The sequence below is a fragment of the Photinus pyralis genome, unplaced genomic scaffold (assembly GCF_008802855.1).
Source record: "Photinus pyralis isolate 1611_PpyrPB1 unplaced genomic scaffold, Ppyr1.3 Ppyr1.4_LG1, whole genome shotgun sequence".
Taxonomy (NCBI): Eukaryota; Metazoa; Arthropoda; class Insecta; order Coleoptera; family Lampyridae; genus Photinus; species Photinus pyralis.
The window spans coordinates 5504834-5526256 of record NW_022170249.1 but is presented as its reverse complement, the minus strand read 5'-3'; the positions used below and the strand labels follow the sequence as shown (position 1 = coordinate 5526256).

Here is a 21423-nt window from a genome sequence, read left to right as displayed (position 1 = left end):
TCAGTTCAATTCAGCCTTGCAAGGCTTGTAATGTTTATTCGATTTAGTTTTGCCTGGTACCGACCAACGTAGTTCTTTTAAAGACATCGCCGTGAGGAGACCGCATAATAATAATTATTTGAAAAGTTGATTTCGTGCGCGTTTTGACGTTCGGGGTGTGTTTGGTTCATTGTGATGAGTTTGCGGATATAATGGCGGGCGTTTTAAGTGATCAGTTAAAGTCGCTTAATCTGCGAACGAAGACTGTTGGTGAGGACCGAATTCGGCGCGCAAGAGAACGCAACGAGGATGTGGCTATTTTGTCGATGGACTTGCCTGGGGAGAAAAAGACATTCGCGTGCTGCTTGGGAGATGAGTGTTTAATGGGAGATGCTAAATTACTGCCTTTAGGTGGGATTTCATTTTTTTTTACGGATTACGGATACGCCGAAAAATTTACGCGACCAATTAAAATAACTCACTTTGAGTATTACTACTTTCCGCTAAACTTCCGCACAATTTTTGAAAATAAGTCCCATGTGATGGAAGTAGCGTAACGCCTAATCGGGATGTAGTTATATGTGTCATGTGGAAAAGGTTAACGGACTTCTTCCATATTTGGTAATATGTTGTGGTTTCAATTTACGTTTAATTACAGCAACAGGATGAGTAAATAGCACCTAATATGCACGTTATACTTTTACGGGAATAGCGCGACAATTTATTGCTCATACAGTCCGCTCCAAAAAATATAATTAAATTGCCCATTGTAATTATTTCGGATGGGCCCAGGTGTCAAATGAAACCACTCCCGATATAAATAATAAATGAAATTTCGTTGATGCATTGTGGTCACGCGACCCACGAAGGTGGCACAGGATAGTAGTACAATAATGTCAAGGTTACCTCCCAATATCCTCCCAAACCGAAAAAAAAAATATATTTATAAATACTTATGAATCATAATATATGCCGATTAGTTCATTTCCACAATAAAAAGATGCGTTCGTTAGTGACCGCGACGCAATTAGATACATCTCAAGAGGTACAGAGCTTCATTCGATAATTGGATAAATCAAAGAATTATTCCAAGAATAATTACACTTCTCTTGGCATTTTTTAGTGACAGATGGAATTTTAACTGCCGATATACCGCAGATATTTCAAATAAGTCACGCAATAGGTCGTACAACAGCACCTGTAAATAATCATTAAGATGAGAAGAGCATACGATTTATTTTGCCGTTTTCCCGGCGAAATTGATCAATAAATGAACTGACTGCAGTACTGAGACACTAACGTGGACGGACGGACGGGCAAATGTTAGTGTGGCACATTTTAATTTTTGCAAAATGCACGACCCTCGTCTATGGAATAGCTACTTAGTCTTTAGTAAATTTCAAAAGAGAATACTTACCGACAGTGGGAACAAGGCAGATTAACAGATCTTTGATTTGGTCTTGATAGGCTAAAGAAATAAAATAATTGACAGGGTAGAACATAAACAATAATAGTGGTCATAATCGAGTGTAATTTCATAAATGATCTCAAAATATTACAAATAGGACACTGTAATATCTGGATCTGAAATGTCAACGTTGAAATTTAACTTAATTTTTTTGCAAAAAAAAAGGGAGCAACTCGTAGTCTGTAAAATTATTATCAGTATCAAAACAGGCCTTTCAAGTACAAGTCCAAACAACCTTTCCGAGCTTAGAAGTACGCTTTTTGCCTTGTCTGTAACAGTTAAAAACATAAAAAAACAAGAAGGGCAGTGAATAGCATGGCACCTAAATATTGCGTTTTCACGCTCATGCAATTTGCGCAAATTGACTTGTGCATGCTAATTTGTGCAAATTCACTGAACTCATGCATCCATTTTCACGTTGGTGCACAAATTTGTCCACAGTACAGTTCAGATTGTCATTCTTTCCTGTATGTCGTTCTCAAGGAATTTATTTTCTTGATCACAGTTTCCCTATTTGCACTCTCTTCAAGTGTGCGCATTTTTTAATTTTTTTCAATCAGATTATCATACGCCTGTGGCTTTCGTCGTTTCTATCGCTGTACTGCTTGGATTTAACTTTCCAAAGACAAGGAAAGAATTTATAAAGCTCAATAAACTGTACCATGAACTCTTTTTCTTTCTTTGACATTATTATCACAAACAAAACACAAAATAACGTACAACACAGGCTATTAAAGCCACGTGCACGTCGGAACAGCAATTCTGTTTATTATTATTCACCGTCTATAGTCGAGTAAAATTAGAGTTCAACCTAGAACAAATTCGGGACAAGCAAGCGATGCCCGAAATTAGTAGTACCAATAATGCTCTGTAACATACTAAAAGTCCCCATACCTCCGAGGTGCGGAACATCCTGAAAATTGAGCCGCCATCTTGGATTTTCATGTTTTTTGCTAATAACTTTGTTATTATTATTTTTGTCGGAAAAAGTCAGGAAAGGGAATTTGTGAAGCTTTAAAATACAAATCCAATGCTTCTTAATTTCTCGAAATCGATTGAAAACTAAGGGAGTTATGATTTTTTTATTGCATCAATAATCGCACTATACAGCATTCGCTGTGTATACCTACTATACGACAGAGCAACACTCCTCCCTCCCCCAGACATGAGCGGAGATATGTGTGATATCCCCCCCTACCCTTACTTCCCCCTCCTCCCGCCCTCCCCGCCCGATTGCCCTCGCTTCATCCCCCTTTTCTCTGTATAAGTAGATTGATCTTAACTAATTAAAAAACTAAACGATGCATGATTAACGTATATTTGTTTGCAATGGACAATTTAGGGTTAAGGTTCAGCATCATCACTTTCTGGGTCTAAGCTGTTGCCGCAAAAATTTCCAGTACAATGGGGGTTTACAGTATAGTTGAATTCCGCAGTTCTAATTTAATAAGCGTGTACCTGAAACCATAAATCATTTTTTTGGACAGTAAAAGTTTATTTAAAAATAGAGGCTGATTAGCAATAAAATAATGAACATGTGCGGTTTTAAAAGGTTTATTCAAAACGATATGATTGTGGCGGGCTCTGTGACGTAATAAGCCCGACCAATCAGCTCCTAGAACCATTCAGATGACATAACGACTTGGCAATATTGCAGGAGAATGGCATTTGTAACTTGCGTCATCTGTCACAGGCACTTGTCACTTTCGTGCTAGATGCAGTTAAACATCCCTCTCAAAACGTCAAAAGTGACAAACGTCAGACCCTCGCGAAGGTTGCCAGCTCACTTCTACGTGATTGGTTGTAGGTTTGTGACGTATTTAGTCTGAAGCGTTTCAAATTCGGACTAAAAACACAGCTTTTCAATAATTTATTTTGGGTTTATTTTACTCGCAAATAAAAATTGAAGACACACGGGTCTTTTTATTTTTAATGTACTTTGTGGATCAGAAATAAAAAATGAAGGCGGGATTCCTGCAACATGCAGTGCATTTGAGCCCCGACTTCCTACAAAAATTAGAACACGATTCTTTCCAACCGCAAAACAGCATTTTCAAAATGAGATCCAGTCCACAGGGTTTTTCCATTCTTACGGGCTCCAAGACATTGTTTTGATTCGTAAATCAGCCAAATTCTTTAGGGTTCAATTCCTCACCCATCCAATTCTGGACCTGTAGATACACCCGTCTCAAATGTAATCTAGCAGCATGCGATGTAGAAGGTAATGTTGCTAGCTCGAAATTGGTAATGAGATTCTGCCTTGCCACGACTTGGTTGTACTTGATGTACCGGTAGTCATCGAGCGTTTTGCATTTTTTGGCACCGTACCACTTCAATATAAATGCTTCTCCTTGTTTGAGAAGCTCATCCATTCGGTAGTTATTTGAAAATATTACCCAGGAGGGGGCGGTAAACTAAAATTTGGACTGAAAATTGTTGAACCGATAAAGAATACCTAATTAGTCTTTGACTCTTTGGTCTATAAAGTTCCAATGAATTTCGCCTATCGGATAAATCGAATTATTCGCGAAGTTATTCGTGTATAGTGATATATATTATACAATAAAAAAATCATAACTCCCTTAGTTTCCAATCGATTTCGAGAAATAAAGAAGCATTGGGTTCGTATTTTAAAGCTTCACAAATTCCCTTTCCTAACTTTTTCCGAAAAAAATAATAATAACAAAGTTATTAGCAAAAAACATGAAAATCCAAGATGGCGGCGCAATTTTCAGGATGTTCCGCACCTCGGACATATGGGGACTTTTAGTATGTTAAAGAGCATTATTGGTACTACTAATTTCGGACATCGGTTGCTTGTCCCGAATTTGTTCTAGGTTTGAGCAAATATTAGTCTAATTTTACTCGACTACTACGCATGCGTCGAATTGGTGTGTCGTTTACACGTTCATGCATTTGCACCAACCACGTGCAAATTATCTGGCCATCCAGATTTTACTCAAGCCAAATTTTCTGGCTTGCGCAAGTAAACAATTTTCGTTTTCATGCACCAATTTACTTGCACAAAATGGCATGCACAAGTCAATTTGCGCAAATTGCATGAGCGTGAAAACGCGTTTGATATTCGGGTACTCGAATACTACAAACCGTAATTAATACTCAATAAGAATCAATAATTCAATTGACGTTAACTAAACAAAATCATAATCTTGATCGACAACGAATCGTCCGTACAAATTAATAATATAAAAAAAGCATAACCGTCACGTTAATTCGAAAGCTACTTTACGATGTACAAATTACTAAATTTCTATACAACATAATATGTATGCTTAACTATTTTTTTAAATACGCAACATGGCCGCATTTTATTACGTTGTGGCTAATGGGAACCAATGGTATAGGACCTACAAAACCTTTAATTCGAATCTGGCTATTGCGCTTGATAAGGCCCAAAGTATATTCAATATTTTGTGAAATGTTAACTCTAAGACAAACGTAGAGTCCATGTTGAAAACTATGTGCGCGTATGTGCAGAACGGACTTGCATTTTTTGTATATCAACCATATCCATATGTTATGTTGTTGTACAGGAAATTAATTGCTCTTTCCAAATATATAAGACATAAATATAAAATTGAGGTGGCCCTCTTATCTCAAACGCACTGTATTTTGTATTATTTAAAAAATTTTTTTAAATTTATTAAGCTAATGAATCATACGCTCTTCTGTCCCGACGTACATAACAGCGTAATAAAGTTATACGTCCAAAATTTCATTTTTCTAATAAATGGGCATATACGCGGCTATGACATATTTTATCATGTTGTTTGAAATGACATGTTTGTATCATTAACAATTTTTATTGATTGGTATCAGCTGTCTTAATTACCATGGATACAATAAACAAAACAACATCGTTTACTATTTAAATTTAAAAACAGTAAAAAAATAAGGTTTTCATTGCTAAAATAAAAAAAAAAGATATCTTAATGTAATCAGGAAAAAAATGGCAAACAATTGACTTCAAGATATACAGGGTGTTGCGTTTAAAGGGGCTACATGACGTGGGGTCGGCTACATATGGGTGCCATCCCCTAGCGTGCTAACGTGGTGATTTTTGAGTTTTTTTCCTATACATTAGGGCTTAAGATCTAATTAATTAACAAAATTAGAAGATCTAATTAATTAACAAAATTAGGGAAGGGGCTACATGACGTGGGGTCGGCGACATATGGGCGCCATCCCCTAGCGTGCTATACTAACGTGGTGATTTTTCCGTTTTTTTCCTATACATTAGGGCTTAAGATTTAATTTGATTTACATTTAGGGGATTGTGAAAAATGTCGATATCATTCACTGAGGAGAACTTATTTAAATTGATCAGGATTCTAATAAGTTAAATACAGTGCGCGGGTTAAGATGACTTGGCGGGCATGTAGGGTCAACGCTTCAAATTGGGTCAGTGAGTTAAAGTCGGGTGGTCTTAAGAGTCAAGCTGGGTTGTCAAGTCGTCTTGTTATTCATGGATGGAACATTTTGGTTCCTGTCCTCATCCATTCATTTTGTACACAATTTATCTGCGAGAAAGGGTTTGACTAAAGAGAAAATCATTAATAAGAGAGTCAGCCTCCTTGTAATGGATATGGGCAAACTAGTCTAGAGAGGACGCTTCTCTTATGAAACTACATTGGTAAGAATTGAAACATTTGAATCAGACCTGGTATTGCTTATGAGCAGCTTTGTGAACTAACTTTATTGGAGTAGTTCAGATGTGGGGGAAAAACGGTATCGGGACGTGCATTTAAACTGCAATATTCGTCCTGCTTGTTAAATATCTAATTAGACTAGATTAGATTAATTTCTAGGTCTATGTCAAATAATAAAATCGAGCAAGGCCAAATAACCTATAATTAAATTGTTATTTCTCATCAAAATTTAAATCCTATTCCTCAGAATGCTGTGCTCATTTGTATGGCCTTTATTTAATTATTCTAAAACGATTTACCAAAAAAATGTAATTGCAGACCTAAAACCGTGCTATAAAAATTAAAGTCATCATTTCAAGTGCGTACGTTTTAATCAACTATCAATCAATCTCATAATTAAATATACCTAATTATACCTAATCAACAAACACAGTAAGAAGTGGGGGGTCACATGTCGTAATTAATTGTAAAAAAGATTCACATTTGAACTTTCCTTGTTTATGAATTAATTAACAAAATTATGTCTGTTCATTATAACTGGTTTTTATTAAACAATTATAATAATCCGATTTCTTTTATTAGTCATTGCATCATTACTTTTTTGTGCCATACAGTCTAGAGAGTAAATAGTAAAAAATAGCACACATAGTATATTATTGATTCAATTTTTGGATCAATTAAATACCCGCTTTATTGGCCCATATGAATAAAAGGAAGCAAATGCTTATACTTGCGAAATTCAAAGTAAATACTCGTAATTGCTCCTTCACACTGGGCGATTTAGCAGCGCTGCTGAGCAGCAGGACAGGACGCAGTGCAGCGCTGCTAAACAGACCAGTATGAAGGGGCAGTTACGAGTATTTACTTTGAATTTTGTAAGTATAAGCATTTGCTTCCTTTTATTCATATGGCCCATTGTAAAGGGTTTATTGGTTTTAAAACTAATTATGGAAACTATAACAACTGTTTTCTAATGTATCTAGGATTGAATTACACAACAGGATTACATCCTAAACACAACCATTTCTTATCCATTATTTACTCCCTACCTATTTGGATAGTTTTTTTTAAAACTTAGCGTTATAGGGCATACTGAGTAAATTTATTCTGGATGCTTGCCGTTATTTTTAGTAGCGTAATTACTCTATAGCATTAAAATTTTGTTGATCTGTAACACCAAAAATGTGCTTACTTTCCTGACGACTAGGTACCTTACCATTTTTTTGGTTAAAACATTGGCAAATACATTAATGTTATGTTCAAAAATTCAAAATACAAGAAAAAATTAACAGAAGTTTATTTCAGATTTTAATGATGCAACTGCCTATTCATCTATTTACTATTAACAGCAGAATAAAATGTGGCCATTTTGTTTTAGGAACTAAGAAGATGGAATATAAAACAAGGCAGTGGCACGAGAAGTGTTTCTGTTGTAACGTCTGTAAAACTCCCATTGGAACCCAGAGCTTCATTCCGAGGGAGCAGGAAATTTACTGCGCCAAGTGCTACGAGGATAAGTACGCCACTCGTTGCATCAAGTGCAATAAGGTAGTACTCGAACTGAAATTGTTTGTCACATTTAAATTACAATCTTTTTTAGGTGATTACAAGCGGAGGTGTAACTTACAAGAACGAACCGTGGCATAGAGAATGCTTCACGTGCACCAACTGCAATACCAGCTTGGCCGGCGCTCGCTTTACCAGTCGAGATGACAAGCCGTACTGCGCCGAATGTTTCGGCGAACTGTTTGCTAAGAGATGCACGTCTTGTAATAAGCCAATTACTGGTATCGGAGGTACGAAGTTTATATCGTTCGAGGACAGGCATTGGCACAACGATTGCTTTTATTGCGCCAATTGCCGTACGAGCCTTGTCGGACGTGGTTTTATTACTGATGCGGATGATATTATATGTCCCGATTGTGCTAAGAAAAATTTCATGTAACTTTTTTATTTCTTCACGCTTCATTTTCAATTAGCTTTACTTTCGTTTTAGCAATATTTAAATCTTAATTTATGAGGAGGTAATTTTATCAATTATAAGTGGGTTTAGAATGTGATGTTCACTATGTGTCATAATTTATTAACATTCGCTTATATAATCTTGTATTCTATCATTAAATATTAATTTCAAAGGTCACCCGGCAATAATTTTTTAACATTTAACTAAAGACCTTTAATTTAGCAAAATTGTACTCATATATTGTTAATGTTATGGAAATGTACATTTCGAATGTGTGGCCTTAAATTTGGAATAACTAGAAACCTACCACGTTTCGTAGGTTGTGTGCCTCTAGTAGTTTTAACTTCATCTAAATCTGGTTAACTACCTGGTTAATGTAGATAAAAAAGCAAGTGTATACAGCTTAAAGGCATTTATTGAGCTAATTTGGTGCTACATGAGTAGTTAGAATGTTTAGTTTACATACAATATTGAATGTTATTTTTTAATAGTTTAATCGTATTTGCGAATTTTAAATGATATCTAATACATATGTAAGCTTCATTAAATTATTTATAATATCTAGCTACATTTATAAATTGTTTAGAAGGAAATGTCTGTATATTTTATTATTTAACTTGTTTTGGAATGTTAACGATACATTACGCATTGATTCTTGTATACAGGGCTTGTGCTTTTTAGGGAACTTGTTAATATTATGTAAAATAAAGTCTAAAATCATATTCTTAAGGTCATCGCAATAAGTCACATTGAATTGGAGTTGGTCTGCTATGGAAAATGACTAAAGCTCTTAAATGCTCTGAATACTTGTAGACTCTTGGAAGGGTTTTTCAGCTTTCCAGAGGCCCTAACGTTTTCCACAGTCTCTTAAATGTTATTTGGGAATTTTCAGGTTCAGAGAGATCTGGAAAGCTATCAACTGTACCTTGAATGCAATCTGCGACTCGTGTATAAGGCTTTCCAGAAAATGGGCGAGTTTCGATTAAGCTTAGAAGGCCTTGGAAAGAGTTAAAATGGTGTGATACTGTGGCAGGGGTTTAACGAGTTCCGCAAAGACATTGAGCCACTGAACTCTGTGAAGGACACTAAAACTAGAAAGCTTTGGATTACTCTGAACCATACTTTAAAGAAGAAAAGTGGGCCATAATAATATTTTATGTTTGAGATTCGTCAGTTCAAGAGGTCCTATACCTGTATTCATTTTAAGAAGGTAGCGGTAAAAAGTATAGGGAAGCTTTGACCTTCAGTGTGATTGGTTAAAACACGAGTCAGTATTACGCTGAAACATAAAACGAGTGGCGAATTTTGCAAGCTGGTAGTTTCTGTTGCCATCTAAACTGTTGGAAGTGTCATTAACTGCTAATGTCAAAGATTTATTTCTGTTTGCAGTACTGGATATTTCTACTTTAGAATAATTTTATGCCGTTTTATATTTTTCCTGTGTGTGCTTATCTTCGATCATACATACTCCCTAGATGAAGCAAACGCTCAAAATTTTGTGCCATCATTTGTGACAAAGATAGACAATTTCTTTTTCACAATTTTCAACGTACTTGCGCATAAATCACCCACCTGTCGTGTTTCTGACAACTTAATCAGTGACGTGCATTAATAGATATTAATTTTCTTTATGTTATTTGTGTCGTACGTATTGGATTTTTACATATTCATAATCGTTTTATAATGATTTGCGCATTGTGTAACGAACCTTACGTAAAAGGAAGCTCTATTTCGTTTCATGGGTGAGTAAATTATTTATAACCTAAAAATAGCACAGGCATATTAATCTTTGTATTACTTAACTAAATATTCCAATATAATTATACTTATCTTTTCATAAATAAAAGCTTTTTAATGTGATTAGATTTCCAAAGAACCAAGATTCTCGTTCACTGTGGCTGCAAGCATGTAAACTACCTGGTACTATTCCGAAACAGGCTAAATTGTGCTCTAAACATTTTACCATTGAAGATTTTCAAGTGTACAACACTACAGGTAGTCGCTTATTAAAATCGACCGCTGTACCATCACAAAATATGACAAGAATCGTGAAATCGTAAGTTGACTACGGTAACTAAGTGTCTTTTAAAAAGGTCATTATTTCAGATCTAAATCATTTCAATTGGGAAAATCCTTCATCTTCAGCAGCAACGCAAATGTAATCCAATCCTCTGCATCCACTCAAAGTAATGAAAATATTGACACAAGCAATATAATAAGTGTGACTAAAGCACCTTCCACATCGTAAGTAAATTTAGTGGAGCTACATGTCTATTTTGTACATTTAAGCAGCTTTATCAATTTTTGTAGTCGTTGTAAGGTGGAGTGTCCACCGGATCGGCTCGACGAGTTAGCCCGATCAACACTTGTAGCCATTTGGGATTGATACAACTAAAACCGTGATTATAGATGTCCACCATATTTTGGGTTTACGTTTGTGATAAGCTCATTCCAAATGGTCTGTTGAAACTAATGATAAAGATCGTGCATGTGATATTGAGGCACAACTTGCATCGGTAGATTGTAAACACTGTGCCGACAGAAATCATGTCAGTAAACACGCTTTACTTAACATTGGTTCGATTTTGGTCGGGCCGATCAGGTGGACCCCTGGCCTTGGGGAGCTTTAGTTTTAAAAAATGCAATCCGTATAAAACATTCCTCAAGTTCCCTATTACTTCAACTGAAAGAACCATAAAATCAGTATTATTTTAATATGGTTTTCTTGAGCTAGCACAGATTTTGTAAATATAGTAAATGCTAATACAAGTGGTGAATCAAGGTTCAATACTGTGATGGTAGCTGCCGTTGATGTAACTTCTAAAGAATGTGAGCCATCTACATCAACTAGTGACCAAAGGCAAGTAAAGAACTGATTATTAGAAGCTCTATATCTATTACATTCCATTGCAGATGTCTATACCCAATTCCCACTAAGAGAAGAAGAATTTACAATGCAAGATACATAGGTGACGTTCGTGTAGAAGATTTGGAGTCGCCAAGACGCAGGAAACGTTTTTGGTTCTCTGCTGTTACCACAATTAAAAATCAACGGCTAGAAATTAAAGCACTGAAGCAAAAAAATAAGCGGCTCCAGTTAAAAGTCACTAATATGAATAGTTTGCTGATTCATTTAAGAAACAAGAAGTTAATTACAAATAATACTCAAGATCTACTTATGGTATAGTGCTACCTATTACTTTTACAAACAAAATAACAAAACTTCTTATAGAATTTGTCATCTGATGCGTTGCAGCAAATTGTGACAAGGAAGTTACAAAATCCGACAACAAAAAAATACTCTCCTAGTCTCCGTGCTTTTGCCTTAACTTTACAGTTTTATTCCTCCAAAGCTTATAATTATGTACGGAAAACATTTCAAAATGTACTGCCACACCCTGCAACGTTGCGGAAGTGGTACACAGTAGTAGATGCCAAACCAGGATTTACTAAAGAAGCCTTTGATGTTTTGCAATTACATAGTAAAAATAATAATGTCATATGTAATTTAGTGGTAGATGAAATGGCGATTATGCAAAAAGTTGAATGGGATGGGAAACAATTTCATGGGTTTGTGCATATTGGTACAAATTATTGTAATGAGGATGATTATCTTCCAGAAGCAAGAAATGTATTAGTTTTGATGTTAGTGTCATTAAACAGTAATTGGAAGATACCAGTGGGTTATTTTTTAATAAGCTCGTTAGATGCACAACAGCGTTCAAATTTAATTCAACATTGTTTGAAACTGTGTCATGAAAGCAATGTAAAAATATATTCATTGACATTTGATGGTGCAGCTGTAAATATTGCTATGTGCACAGAGTTAGGGGCTTGTTTTAAATATGGACAGACATTTAAACCGTAGGTACATATATCATCCCACTACAAAGGAAAAGATTTATGTTATGTGGGACGCGTGCCACATGTTAAAATTAATTAGAAATACATTTTGTGACAAAAATACAATACAAGATCCGGCCGGTAATTTAATCAAGTGGGACTTTTTAAGCAAATTGCAAAATTACCAAGAGAGAGAAGGACTTCATGCAGCAAATAAATTAAGTAACAGACATATCAATTTTAAAAATGAAAAAATGAATGTGAAACTTGCTGCACAAACATTAAGTTCAAGTGTAGCAAGTGCATTATTATATTGTGAAAAGCAAATAAAATTGCCCGAGTTTCAAGGTGCGGAAAGCACTGCATATTTTTGCGAAATTATCAATAATGCGTTTGATTTATTAAACAGTAGAAATAAATTTTCGAAAAAAGAGTTTAACCAATGTATGTCTCAAACAACTTGTGAAGCTTATATTCAGTACATAAATGGTTGTATTAAGTATATAGCTCAATTGAAGACTAGCGATAATATGTTACTTATTAATTCTACTAGGAAGACAGGATTTTTGGGAATAATCATATGTTTAACTAATCTTATAGACATTTATAAAACATTAATACAAAAAACCTCAATGACATATTTATTATCTTATAAATTAAGTCAAGACCATTTAGAGGTATTTTTTTCTGCTGTTAGAAGCTATGGTGGTAACAGCAACAACCCCACTGCGCTACAGTTCTTACGTATCTATAAGCGCATGCTAGTGCGGCATGAAGTATGGGGATCACAATTTGGAAATTGTATAGATTATCAATCGGTCACTATTTTGCATGTAACATCCGCGCATGTTAGAGAACCCGTAGACTATTTAATTGATACAAGCACGCTAGAAATTGATCACGACGATATAACTTTAGATCATGCCTATCATGATAGTTTTGGTCTAAATCCATACATTAATGACGTAGTGGGTTATATGTCCGGATTTGTGGTAAGAAAAGTGAGAAAAGGTTTAGACTGTGAAATATGCTTGAATGACATTGTATCAAAAGACTCTTCTTCACTACTAATAAACATAAAGGATAGGGGAGGCCTTACGAAGGCATCAAAAGACGTTCATCGTCTCTGTTTACTTTGTGAGCGTGTTTGTCGTCAAAATGAGGCATGTATATTTGTAAAGAATAATATAAAATTGTATTTAGCTTGCCAAACCAAATTTTTAGTTGATAGTAATATTTTTAGTTCTTTTGCAATGCAGCAACATATGTTAAATCAAACTGTTCTAAATAATCATAGGAATCAATTGATTGATGTTATCATTCAAACTTACATTAATATTAGGTTACATTATTTTGCAAAACTGGCATCAGAGAGGGAGAATAGGATTAGAAAATTTTATAATCATTTAACATTGTTTAAAAACGAATAAAGAATTCTGTATGTTTATTTTTATCTGATGTAATATTTCACTTCTTGTTGCATCATACCTAATACTACAGTCTAGTTATGCTGCGTTCGGATACTGAACTCGGAGAGCACTGTGTTAACTCTATGCACAGCATGTTTTGGTTGTTCCCAAATGATTTTGTGCGTGTGGAGTTACACAGTGCACTCAGAGTTGAGTATCCGAACGCAGCATTAATATCATGGCCAGGAATACTTGACACTACGGCATCGACTTCTGAATCAAGACAAATTTGATACTAATTTTGCACATCTGTTTCATGTTGCTGTGTTTTGGACAAAACACTCCTAAGCTTTATTCTCAAATCATTGATGCAGAACCAAATACTCCTGGAGTGTATTGAGTCCAATAATACCCAAGTAGGTACCCACCCATATTTGTAACTTTTCTGAAAGTATGTCTGTAAATGGTGTATTTTATTCAAGAATCGTGCATAGTGTTTATGGAGAAAAAAAAGCACGAATTAAAGTGAATAATTCCGCCATTTTAAATTGGTTGTGCATAAATTTCGAATTAGTACGAAAATGTACACATTCCTATTTTTACTCTATACATTTCTTGTAATAGTTAAAGCACGTAAAATTTCACCGAAATTTAAAATAATTACTAGTTTACTTGCCAATTCTTTTACCCTTGGAAAAAACATCTTCTACGCCTATGCATCAATTCAAAGCATTCCACAGCTGATTATAGCAGCTAGTGCGCAAGTATACTAAAAATTGTGAGACAAAAATAAGGTTTCTCTGTCAGTAATGTTGGCTCACTTTTAACACATGTATTAACTATATTAAGCGCTATCTACGGGAGTATGTATGATCGAAGGTCCTTATCTTCAAACACAGCGCCATCTACTACCTTCTTATAATGAATGAAGTATAGTAGCAATTTATCATTATTATTATTGTAGTAGGTACTAGGGGTGGTCCCAGACTGTTATTGTATTTTATGTTTCCAGAAAGATCTTGGAATGGTTGTATCTTGGAATTTTCGACCAGAGTGTGGAGTTTCTTCATGAATTTTGCTTGAATCTCCTTTTTGGCTGTGTTATATGTAATCCCACAGGCCAGTTTGGGTCCTATGAATGAATTGCACTAACATGTTCTTCTGCAACCTAGCTGTTTGCGATTCCCACACGCCCAGGTGCCTAATGCGTTTAGTCATCAATAAGTTACTTAAATAGGAGAAGCGACATTAAGCTTGGCGAATACGACTTTTACGTCCCTCCACGCCATGGGTATGTATCCCAGGGCTGTATTTGCACTTAGTAACGTACATATATAGGGTGGAGGCTAACTTTTTGTAGTAGAACAGGAAAAATATAGAGGATTTATGCCTTAAGAAGAATACAAAATGAAATAATTTTTTAATTTCTAATCTTGATGACATACCAAGTCTATAAGTGGTTTAGTTCCAGAGCTTTTGTGACTTGGCAGACATGAACAGCGTAAAAGTACTTTTTATTTTTTGAAAGTGAAAGTGCACAAAAACTGCTTTTGGCGAGAGAAGCGTATGGTCGAATATACTCGGATGATTTCGACAATATTTCCATAACTCTTTAGTGCACTTTCACTTTCAAAAAATAAAAAGTGTGTTAAAAATTATTTCATATTTGTATTCTTGTTAACGTAACGCATAAGGGCTATTAAAATCGAAAACACCAATTTGAAAGTGACCTGTTCGTCTCTTGTTCGCAAGCGCGCCGCTTAACGAATTTTTTTTAGTCATCTGAAACAACTCTTCGGCAGTTTTGTTCTTTAATATATAATAAAGTGTACCCGCTAGTTATATTCTATTCATAAGGGGTGCTCGACGAGGCAGGATAGGGCCTTAGCTGTTTAGCCTTAAACTGCTTCACTTCCCTTCCTGAGTGACCAAAGAGCTAATGCCTGTCTTTGATCAACGCGTCACAGTATTAGATCACATGCTAGGTAGTTTCATCTCTTACTACAGAACGTACACATGGGCTCCTCTACAAACCCAATCTGATGATGACTATCCACTGCCCCGTGAGGACTCTGATGATCTTCCTGATCTGGCCTCTAATTTCGAAGTTTAAAAGATTTACATTTGCCGAGGGGCCCGATAAGAAGGTGCTAGACTGTTTGAGTCCAATTGCACTGAGCCTGGAATTGATTGGTCATCCAGTCTTTAATCCTGACAACAAATAAGGCGGTAATTCCTCGGGTTCGAATTAATATCAATTTTTGCATTGATTATTTTGATGTTGAAACACAAAGAAATGTCGGTTTTTTTATTTGTAATTTATTTTGGCTCTTACCACTCAAATTAATGACATAGCCGGTCCACCCTGTACATTCACGTATTGCAATATGTAGGCATAATACAAACTTTGTATAAATTTTGCTTGTTAGAGATTACAGTATCAGGTAGTTCATATGTTTCAAGGTCCCAAAACTGTCATTCAACAAATTCGTAATTCCTTATTTTTAGGGTGTATTTATGTTCTTTAACATTTAAGATTTTTAGAAGAATGCCCGATTTTCCGCCGATTCCCCCTGCTGCAAAACATGTTGCACATTACATGAAAGTGGCAGATGAACACGATGATCGAAATGTCGTTATCAGTTATTGGAGTAAGAATCTGACCTTTAAATTATTTACTTATTTATGTTTTGATCAATATAGGTCGTATGTACGCTTGTGAAGTCGTAATGAGATCAATTACTGGAAAGAAACCTCCAGAAGTTACAGCATTTTTAATAGCAATCATGAGCTGGCTCGAAGACGTTAAAAAAAATCATGCGGATGTAGAGGGTATCACCAATACGACTGTGGCACAAGCTTTAATTGAGGAATATATTTTGCAATTATTTAATTACGCTGATGGGCAGGATAGAGCTGAAAAATTTGGGAAAAATGTAGTCAAGGCTTTTTATACGGCTGGAATTTTGTGCGATGTACTTCAACAGTTTGGCACTTTAAGTGATGAAATGAGCAACAAACGTAAATACGCCAAATGGAAAGCTGCGTACATTCATAATTGCCTTAAATCTGGCGAAATCCCAGTTCCGGGTCCTCCAGCTGACTACGATGGTGAAGATGGAGATCCTTACATGGCGGATGATGCTGGCTTTCACCCGTCAACAGACAACACGCCACGCAGTAGACCAGAGAACGAACCTGCTCCTTACGTTTCGCCTGCACCATCACCTGCTCCTCGCACTTTACCTCCTGTGGCACCTGAACCGACACCCATTCCTCAAACCCCTACAATTTCTCCTTCTGCTAGTGGTAGTTTAAACCCAGAGGATATGGAAAAAGCACAAAAATTTTGCAAATGGGCTGCATCTGCACTAGCATACGATGACGTTAATACTGCTATTGATAACCTTCAAAAAGCTTTGGCCTTATTACAGACTGGAAGAGATGCTTAAGCTTGCAGAGATATTGCTTTTGTAGTTTATCCGTCTTCAATGATGGTTGAGTAATTGATTTTTTGATATTTATTGAAATTTAAAGTGAATTTTACACTCTTAATTTTGTTATAAAAATAGAAGCTATTTTCATTTCTGTAATATATTTTTAATAAATGGTAATGCTGTAAAAAATTGTAAGGTGCTGTCTGCCGGTTTTGTAAGGTAAATACCGAAATATAGAACAACTTGAGACCTCCTGCAGGGGCACCTTTATGCCCCATTATGGGGGTCACTTTGTAATTGGGCGAAAGCCTATTGTGGACCCAGAACAAGAAAGGGACAATAAATGAGTGTAAGTTAAAGTAGCTCAGTGTGGGAACAGAATACGGAATAATATAACGTATCTTTATTCGGTGGTGTGGGTAACCAGAGGAATGAGGAAACGTTGCTGTTGGATATTTCTTTCCAGTACAGTCGCTTCTATTACAAATAGTAACGAGCGATTAAAATGAGTGGCGGTCGAGTCGCCTTCGGAAGTTCAACTTAAGTACGAAACATCATGTAAACAAAAATTCCAAAAGTGATGACACCGACAGCAATTCATTTTTGATCTCGTAGTATATTAATTATAAATTTAAATTTGTTGGGTATTGCATCTACCAGATTTGTTTGAACTACTAATAATGAAATGTGTTTTATGATCATTGATCCTGTACAGTTGGATGTCAAATTTTATACAAGTTTTTGAATTGTTAACCTAATTTTAATCTTCCAGAAATTGAAATTAGACAAAGGCATTGAATTTATAATTAAATTCAATTACAAAGTCATAAAACACCCAAATAGATAAATGTTCAACGGCTTTCTACAACGTTATGAACTCAAAAGCTGACGAAAGTATTACATCCTTCACATTCATACTTGTAGTTGTAACTTCATGTTATTGTAGTTATTGTCAACATATTATGCGAATTTTGCGAAGTGGTTATTCATAATATACTCTACCTGAGGCAGCTGTACCCGAAGCAAATTTTCGCAAAGCGAAAAAAATATGGTGTCATAGTTCATCGTTCCGTACATCCCCAACTGAACGAGTACATTACTGAAAGTTTAAAAGCGGTCAAATATCATGCGAAAGCATGCTCATTACGGAAATTGTTTGTGTGTATTATCGGTGCTGAAGCGACGATCCACGAACGATTTGTATTTGACATTCTCTCAATACAGAACAACTTTAATAAGTAGACATAGTGCTCTAGTTGTGCATAATAATACTATTATTTCTTTTAGGGATCAAATTTATTTAAAATTGGAGCAAGATTTGCGTGATTTTTGTCTTAAATTGCAAACTGCATGTTCCTATTTAGATCCGGTTCCTGATAATGCCGTTTTTAAAATTATGCTCCACACTACGGAATATTCAAATATATCATTTAATAGTAATTCTGCATATGAGGTTGTTATTTCTAAAGTAACGATTGCTTCTGACGGTCAGTTTTAGGATTTTCCCTGGTTGCAAGTGAAAGAGCAAGAGTTTAAGATTTCCGCACCTGATGTTGTACCTTTACATACTGTGAAAACAGATTCTCTTGGTTTACAAATATATATAGAAAAAAATTCATTGTAAAAGTACCTATTTGCTACCGATAATTATAAGTAAATTACAAAAAATGAAATTAGACTCTCTGACCATTTGATAATTTGTTGTTTATGGCCTGGCCCAAGTAGATGCAAATTAACGCATTGTTACTTTATGGTGTACGTACTTACATTCCTACATACTTGGTAGTTGATCGTCCTGGAAGTTTTGGACTCCACAGTCTATTTGAAAAAGTTGACTCCTGTAATTTCAAATAAGTCATTTTTCCAAAGAATCGAGGTATATTCTCTTTGTTATTTAACTAAAACGCACCTATATCCCCTGCAAAAAGTCTTCTTGTTCTAGATTTTTGCCTGTAGAATCTAATTATCCTATTATTATTATTTTAGCGAAAAACGACTAATTTGAGCAACTGGAAGACTTTGTTCTTATATAGATCTTTGTCCTGTAGAATAAAAGTCGCTACCAGACTAGTCGTTTTTCGGTGAAATAGCAAAAAGAGTAGCTAGACTTCAGTAGAAAATCGCCTTGGGGAAATTAACTGGGCAAACCTTTCTCTTATGATGGTTTTTAACTTATGTACAATCCAAAAAGACTAGAATTTTCAGGCTGGGCCACTATGCGGTTATGGGCGAAAACCCATTGGTCATAACTTTCAATGTAAGGAGTCGGTTCAAACCTGAGAATTCTGGTCGTTTTGAATTGTACAAGCGCGAATATTTATAAGAAAAATGTTTTTCCAATCGATTTCAAACTGTTTGTTTTTTGATGAAATATGAAACATTTTTGCCGCTAAATTTGGTTGAAAAAGGACTTGCCCGAGATCGACCAAGATTGACCTAATACTTTGTGTGCCCCGAGGCCCCAAAAAATTGGCCGCCTCCCTTCGTCGGATGGCATGGGGGGAGAGGGGAGGTGGTAAGTAATAGCTCCGTGTAGGTTTATCCATTTCATGTTATTTCATATCCGCATTTATAAAAACCGAATAACGCGAGTTCCCATGAGGGTACGTAGGTAGTCAGTGGCCTGCATCTGTTTCTGTTTATCTATACTAAGGTTATACAATACCTATTACTATTGAACAAAATGAGGGTTTTATTCAATGATATTACTCAACGAAAAGCATTTGTAAATGAATCGCCTACGAGTGCGGTTGTAGTGTACGGCGCTCAGTTCGTGTAAAACCATTATCCCACGTATAAGGGTGAGTTTTGTTTATCGTTATGTAAGATTGGTTGTCGGTTCGAGACGTTTTCAACATAATAAATAAATTAAAATAAGTTAACACGCAGTCATCATTTAATCAATTTTTGGTATCTATTTCGGTTTGCCCGAGTTTTGATAATGCACGCGATCGTGATTTTGGTAAGAAATTTCTACCAATGAAATTGTGATAGATTGGGCCGATTTCTTCCATATCTCTTAGATGGCATCGCCCATAATTGATCTAAGGGTACAGGGCTCAAAAGAAAAGCAATCATGAACGTCAAAATTTTTAAAAATTTTTTATGTTGATGGGTATAGAGAAATGTGGTATCTCTGCGACCGAAATAAACCAAATAATTCGCAAAAGGTTGGGTGCAGTGTTCTCGTTTCGTCCGTTCGAGGCTTCAGATCTGAGCGCTGAGACCTCATCACTCAAACGCTAGAATTTGATTTAAACGCTCACAAATGAAAGGCTAGAATCGGTTATTGTGGGTTAAAAAACTACCCTAGTTTGGAAAAAATTTTATAACACTTCTCACGGACCCTAATAAAATAAGTTACTCATCATTGCCAGGAGGCAAAGTAAGCCGTCCCCTATTAGTTATACAGTCATAAATGTCTGAGAAGCCTTTTTTGAGGAAACAATTAATAACCTCTATAAAGCGTTATAAAGTCCTAATTATAGTTTCACGCAACCCTTAATCAGGGCCATCATTGTCAAATGAGATTAGGGAGGTTTTTTCCTATAAGTTTTACTTATTATTCTTCAATTATAAGTGCTGAAGTTCCATAATTTATGGAAAGCGACCATAGGGTCTGAGGGGTCTGAGCTCTGAGTGTACATGGACTACCCCCCAATAGACTGTAGACAAAGATATGATGCAGGGAAGACATTGAATTGTTCCTTTTCCTGGGTGGTATTCCATGCAAAATAATAATTCTTAAATTTATCAAGAACTATTGAGTAGTTTTCGCAAATTTAAATTTTTCTTCATTTTCTATTACCTCAAGTTTGTAGATTAATATTACTTTCAAACCTCCATCCCGAAGTACCGAACTATAATGGGTGCAATTACAATACAACTAGCAACCGAAAACGAGTGTTTAAACATAAGGTGCCGTGAGAAATTGGCTCTCATTTTTGGACTGTTACTGTTTTTTTCCAAAAATTCTTCCCAAAATGTAGAATTTTTATGCGTGCAATTTAATGGGCTAAAATTTATCACGAAGTTAAATTTTTTTTACCCTCTACACTACAGTAGGGTAGAATTTGACTTAACAGTGTATCGGTAAGGGGTATTTTTCATAAGAGTGTAGAGAAGAAATTATATGATAGCGAAGGGATTTTTATAATTAGTTAAGCGTCATTGTATCGAAGTGTACGCGCTCCGAATACAGCAGCATTCCTCTATGACAGCGGTCACGTAACGTAAACTGTATAGAGTTTTGAATTGCATTGAGGTATTAACGTCGATCCATTTTTTTAAGTAAAACCATTGAGGTAGAAAACTAATGGAGGGAATATAATGGTAGAGGGGGTAAGAATTTTTGTAGACGGAAGTTGCCACAGATAGAGGCCACTCGCGTGGATAAGTTCCCGTGAAGGTACATTTTGGCCGACATTATTTGACACATGAAAACGCGGGTCCTGTCACTGTCAGTTTTCCACCAAATTCAAATTTTATTAAATTTGCCATTTTAAAGTACCTAATAATTTCGGATCGGTTTGTGCTCTGGTTTATATAAATAACTAACTGCCGCATAGTGTTTTTATCACACGCAATTTTGTGAATTGAGAAAGATTAGCTGCGTATCATGCAAAATTTCTCATAAAGGGAAGAAACAGGGCAT

General features: G+C 35.6%; 3 protein-coding genes across 4 annotated transcripts; all 3 read left to right on the top strand.

Annotated features, from left to right (window-relative positions):
• The first annotated feature begins 29 nt into the window (after positions 1-29).
• LOC116158697 (four and a half LIM domains protein 2-like) lies at positions 30-8640 on the top strand. The gene is made up of 3 exons (XM_031471525.1): positions 30-390; positions 7496-7665; positions 7718-8640. The coding sequence occupies exons 1-3, from the start codon at positions 192-194 to the stop codon at positions 8060-8062; spliced, it is 714 nt and encodes a 237-aa protein (XP_031327385.1). The 5' UTR covers positions 30-191; the 3' UTR covers positions 8063-8640.
• Positions 8641-15782: 7142 nt separating this feature from the next.
• On the top strand, positions 15783-16958 carry LOC116159910 (vacuolar protein sorting-associated protein VTA1 homolog). Of its 2 annotated transcripts, XM_031473007.1 has the most exons (3): positions 15783-15822; positions 15877-15983; positions 16036-16958. In XM_031473007.1, exons 2-3 carry the CDS (start codon positions 15881-15883, stop codon positions 16782-16784), a joined length of 852 nt encoding a protein of 283 aa, XP_031328867.1. In that variant the 5' UTR covers positions 15783-15822; positions 15877-15880; the 3' UTR covers positions 16785-16958. The 2 variants fall into 2 exon arrangements, with proteins under 2 accessions (XP_031328867.1, XP_031328866.1); XM_031473006.1 differs by lacking the exon at positions 15783-15822 and having other exon boundaries at positions 15829-15983.
• A 525-nt stretch (positions 16959-17483) lies between these two features.
• LOC116159637 (mitotic spindle assembly checkpoint protein MAD2B-like) lies at positions 17484-18450 on the top strand. The gene is made up of 4 exons (XM_031472661.1): positions 17484-17663; positions 17716-18007; positions 18057-18222; positions 18268-18450. Exons 1-4 carry the CDS (start codon positions 17642-17644, stop codon positions 18391-18393), a joined length of 606 nt encoding a protein of 201 aa, XP_031328521.1. The 5' UTR covers positions 17484-17641; the 3' UTR covers positions 18394-18450.
• Positions 18451-21423: the final 2973 nt, after the last annotated feature.

Bases quoted from the DNA above. Each gene is read 5' to 3' on its own strand.
- LOC116158697 (XM_031471525.1), top strand. From the start codon at position 192: ATGGCGGGCGTTTTAAGTGATCAGTTAAAGTCGCTTAATCTGCGAACG. The intron at 391-7,495 runs GTGGGATTTCAT...ATTTTGTTTTAG, and splicing joins TGCTAAATTACTGCCTTTAG to GAACTAAGAAGATGGAATAT. The intron at 7,666-7,717 runs GTAGTACTCGAA...AATCTTTTTTAG, and splicing joins GTTGCATCAAGTGCAATAAG to GTGATTACAAGCGGAGGTGT.
- LOC116159910 (XM_031473007.1), top strand. From the start codon at position 15,881: ATGCCCGATTTTCCGCCGATTCCCCCTGCTGCAAAACATGTTGCACAT. The intron at 15,984-16,035 runs GTAAGAATCTGA...TGATCAATATAG, and splicing joins TGTCGTTATCAGTTATTGGA to GTCGTATGTACGCTTGTGAA.
- LOC116159637 (XM_031472661.1), top strand. From the start codon at position 17,642: ATGAACTCAAAAGCTGACGAAA. The intron at 17,664-17,715 runs GTATTACATCCT...ATGTTATTGTAG, and splicing joins GAACTCAAAAGCTGACGAAA to TTATTGTCAACATATTATGC. The intron at 18,223-18,267 runs GTTGTTATTTCT...GGTCAGTTTTAG, and splicing joins ATAGTAATTCTGCATATGAG to GATTTTCCCTGGTTGCAAGT.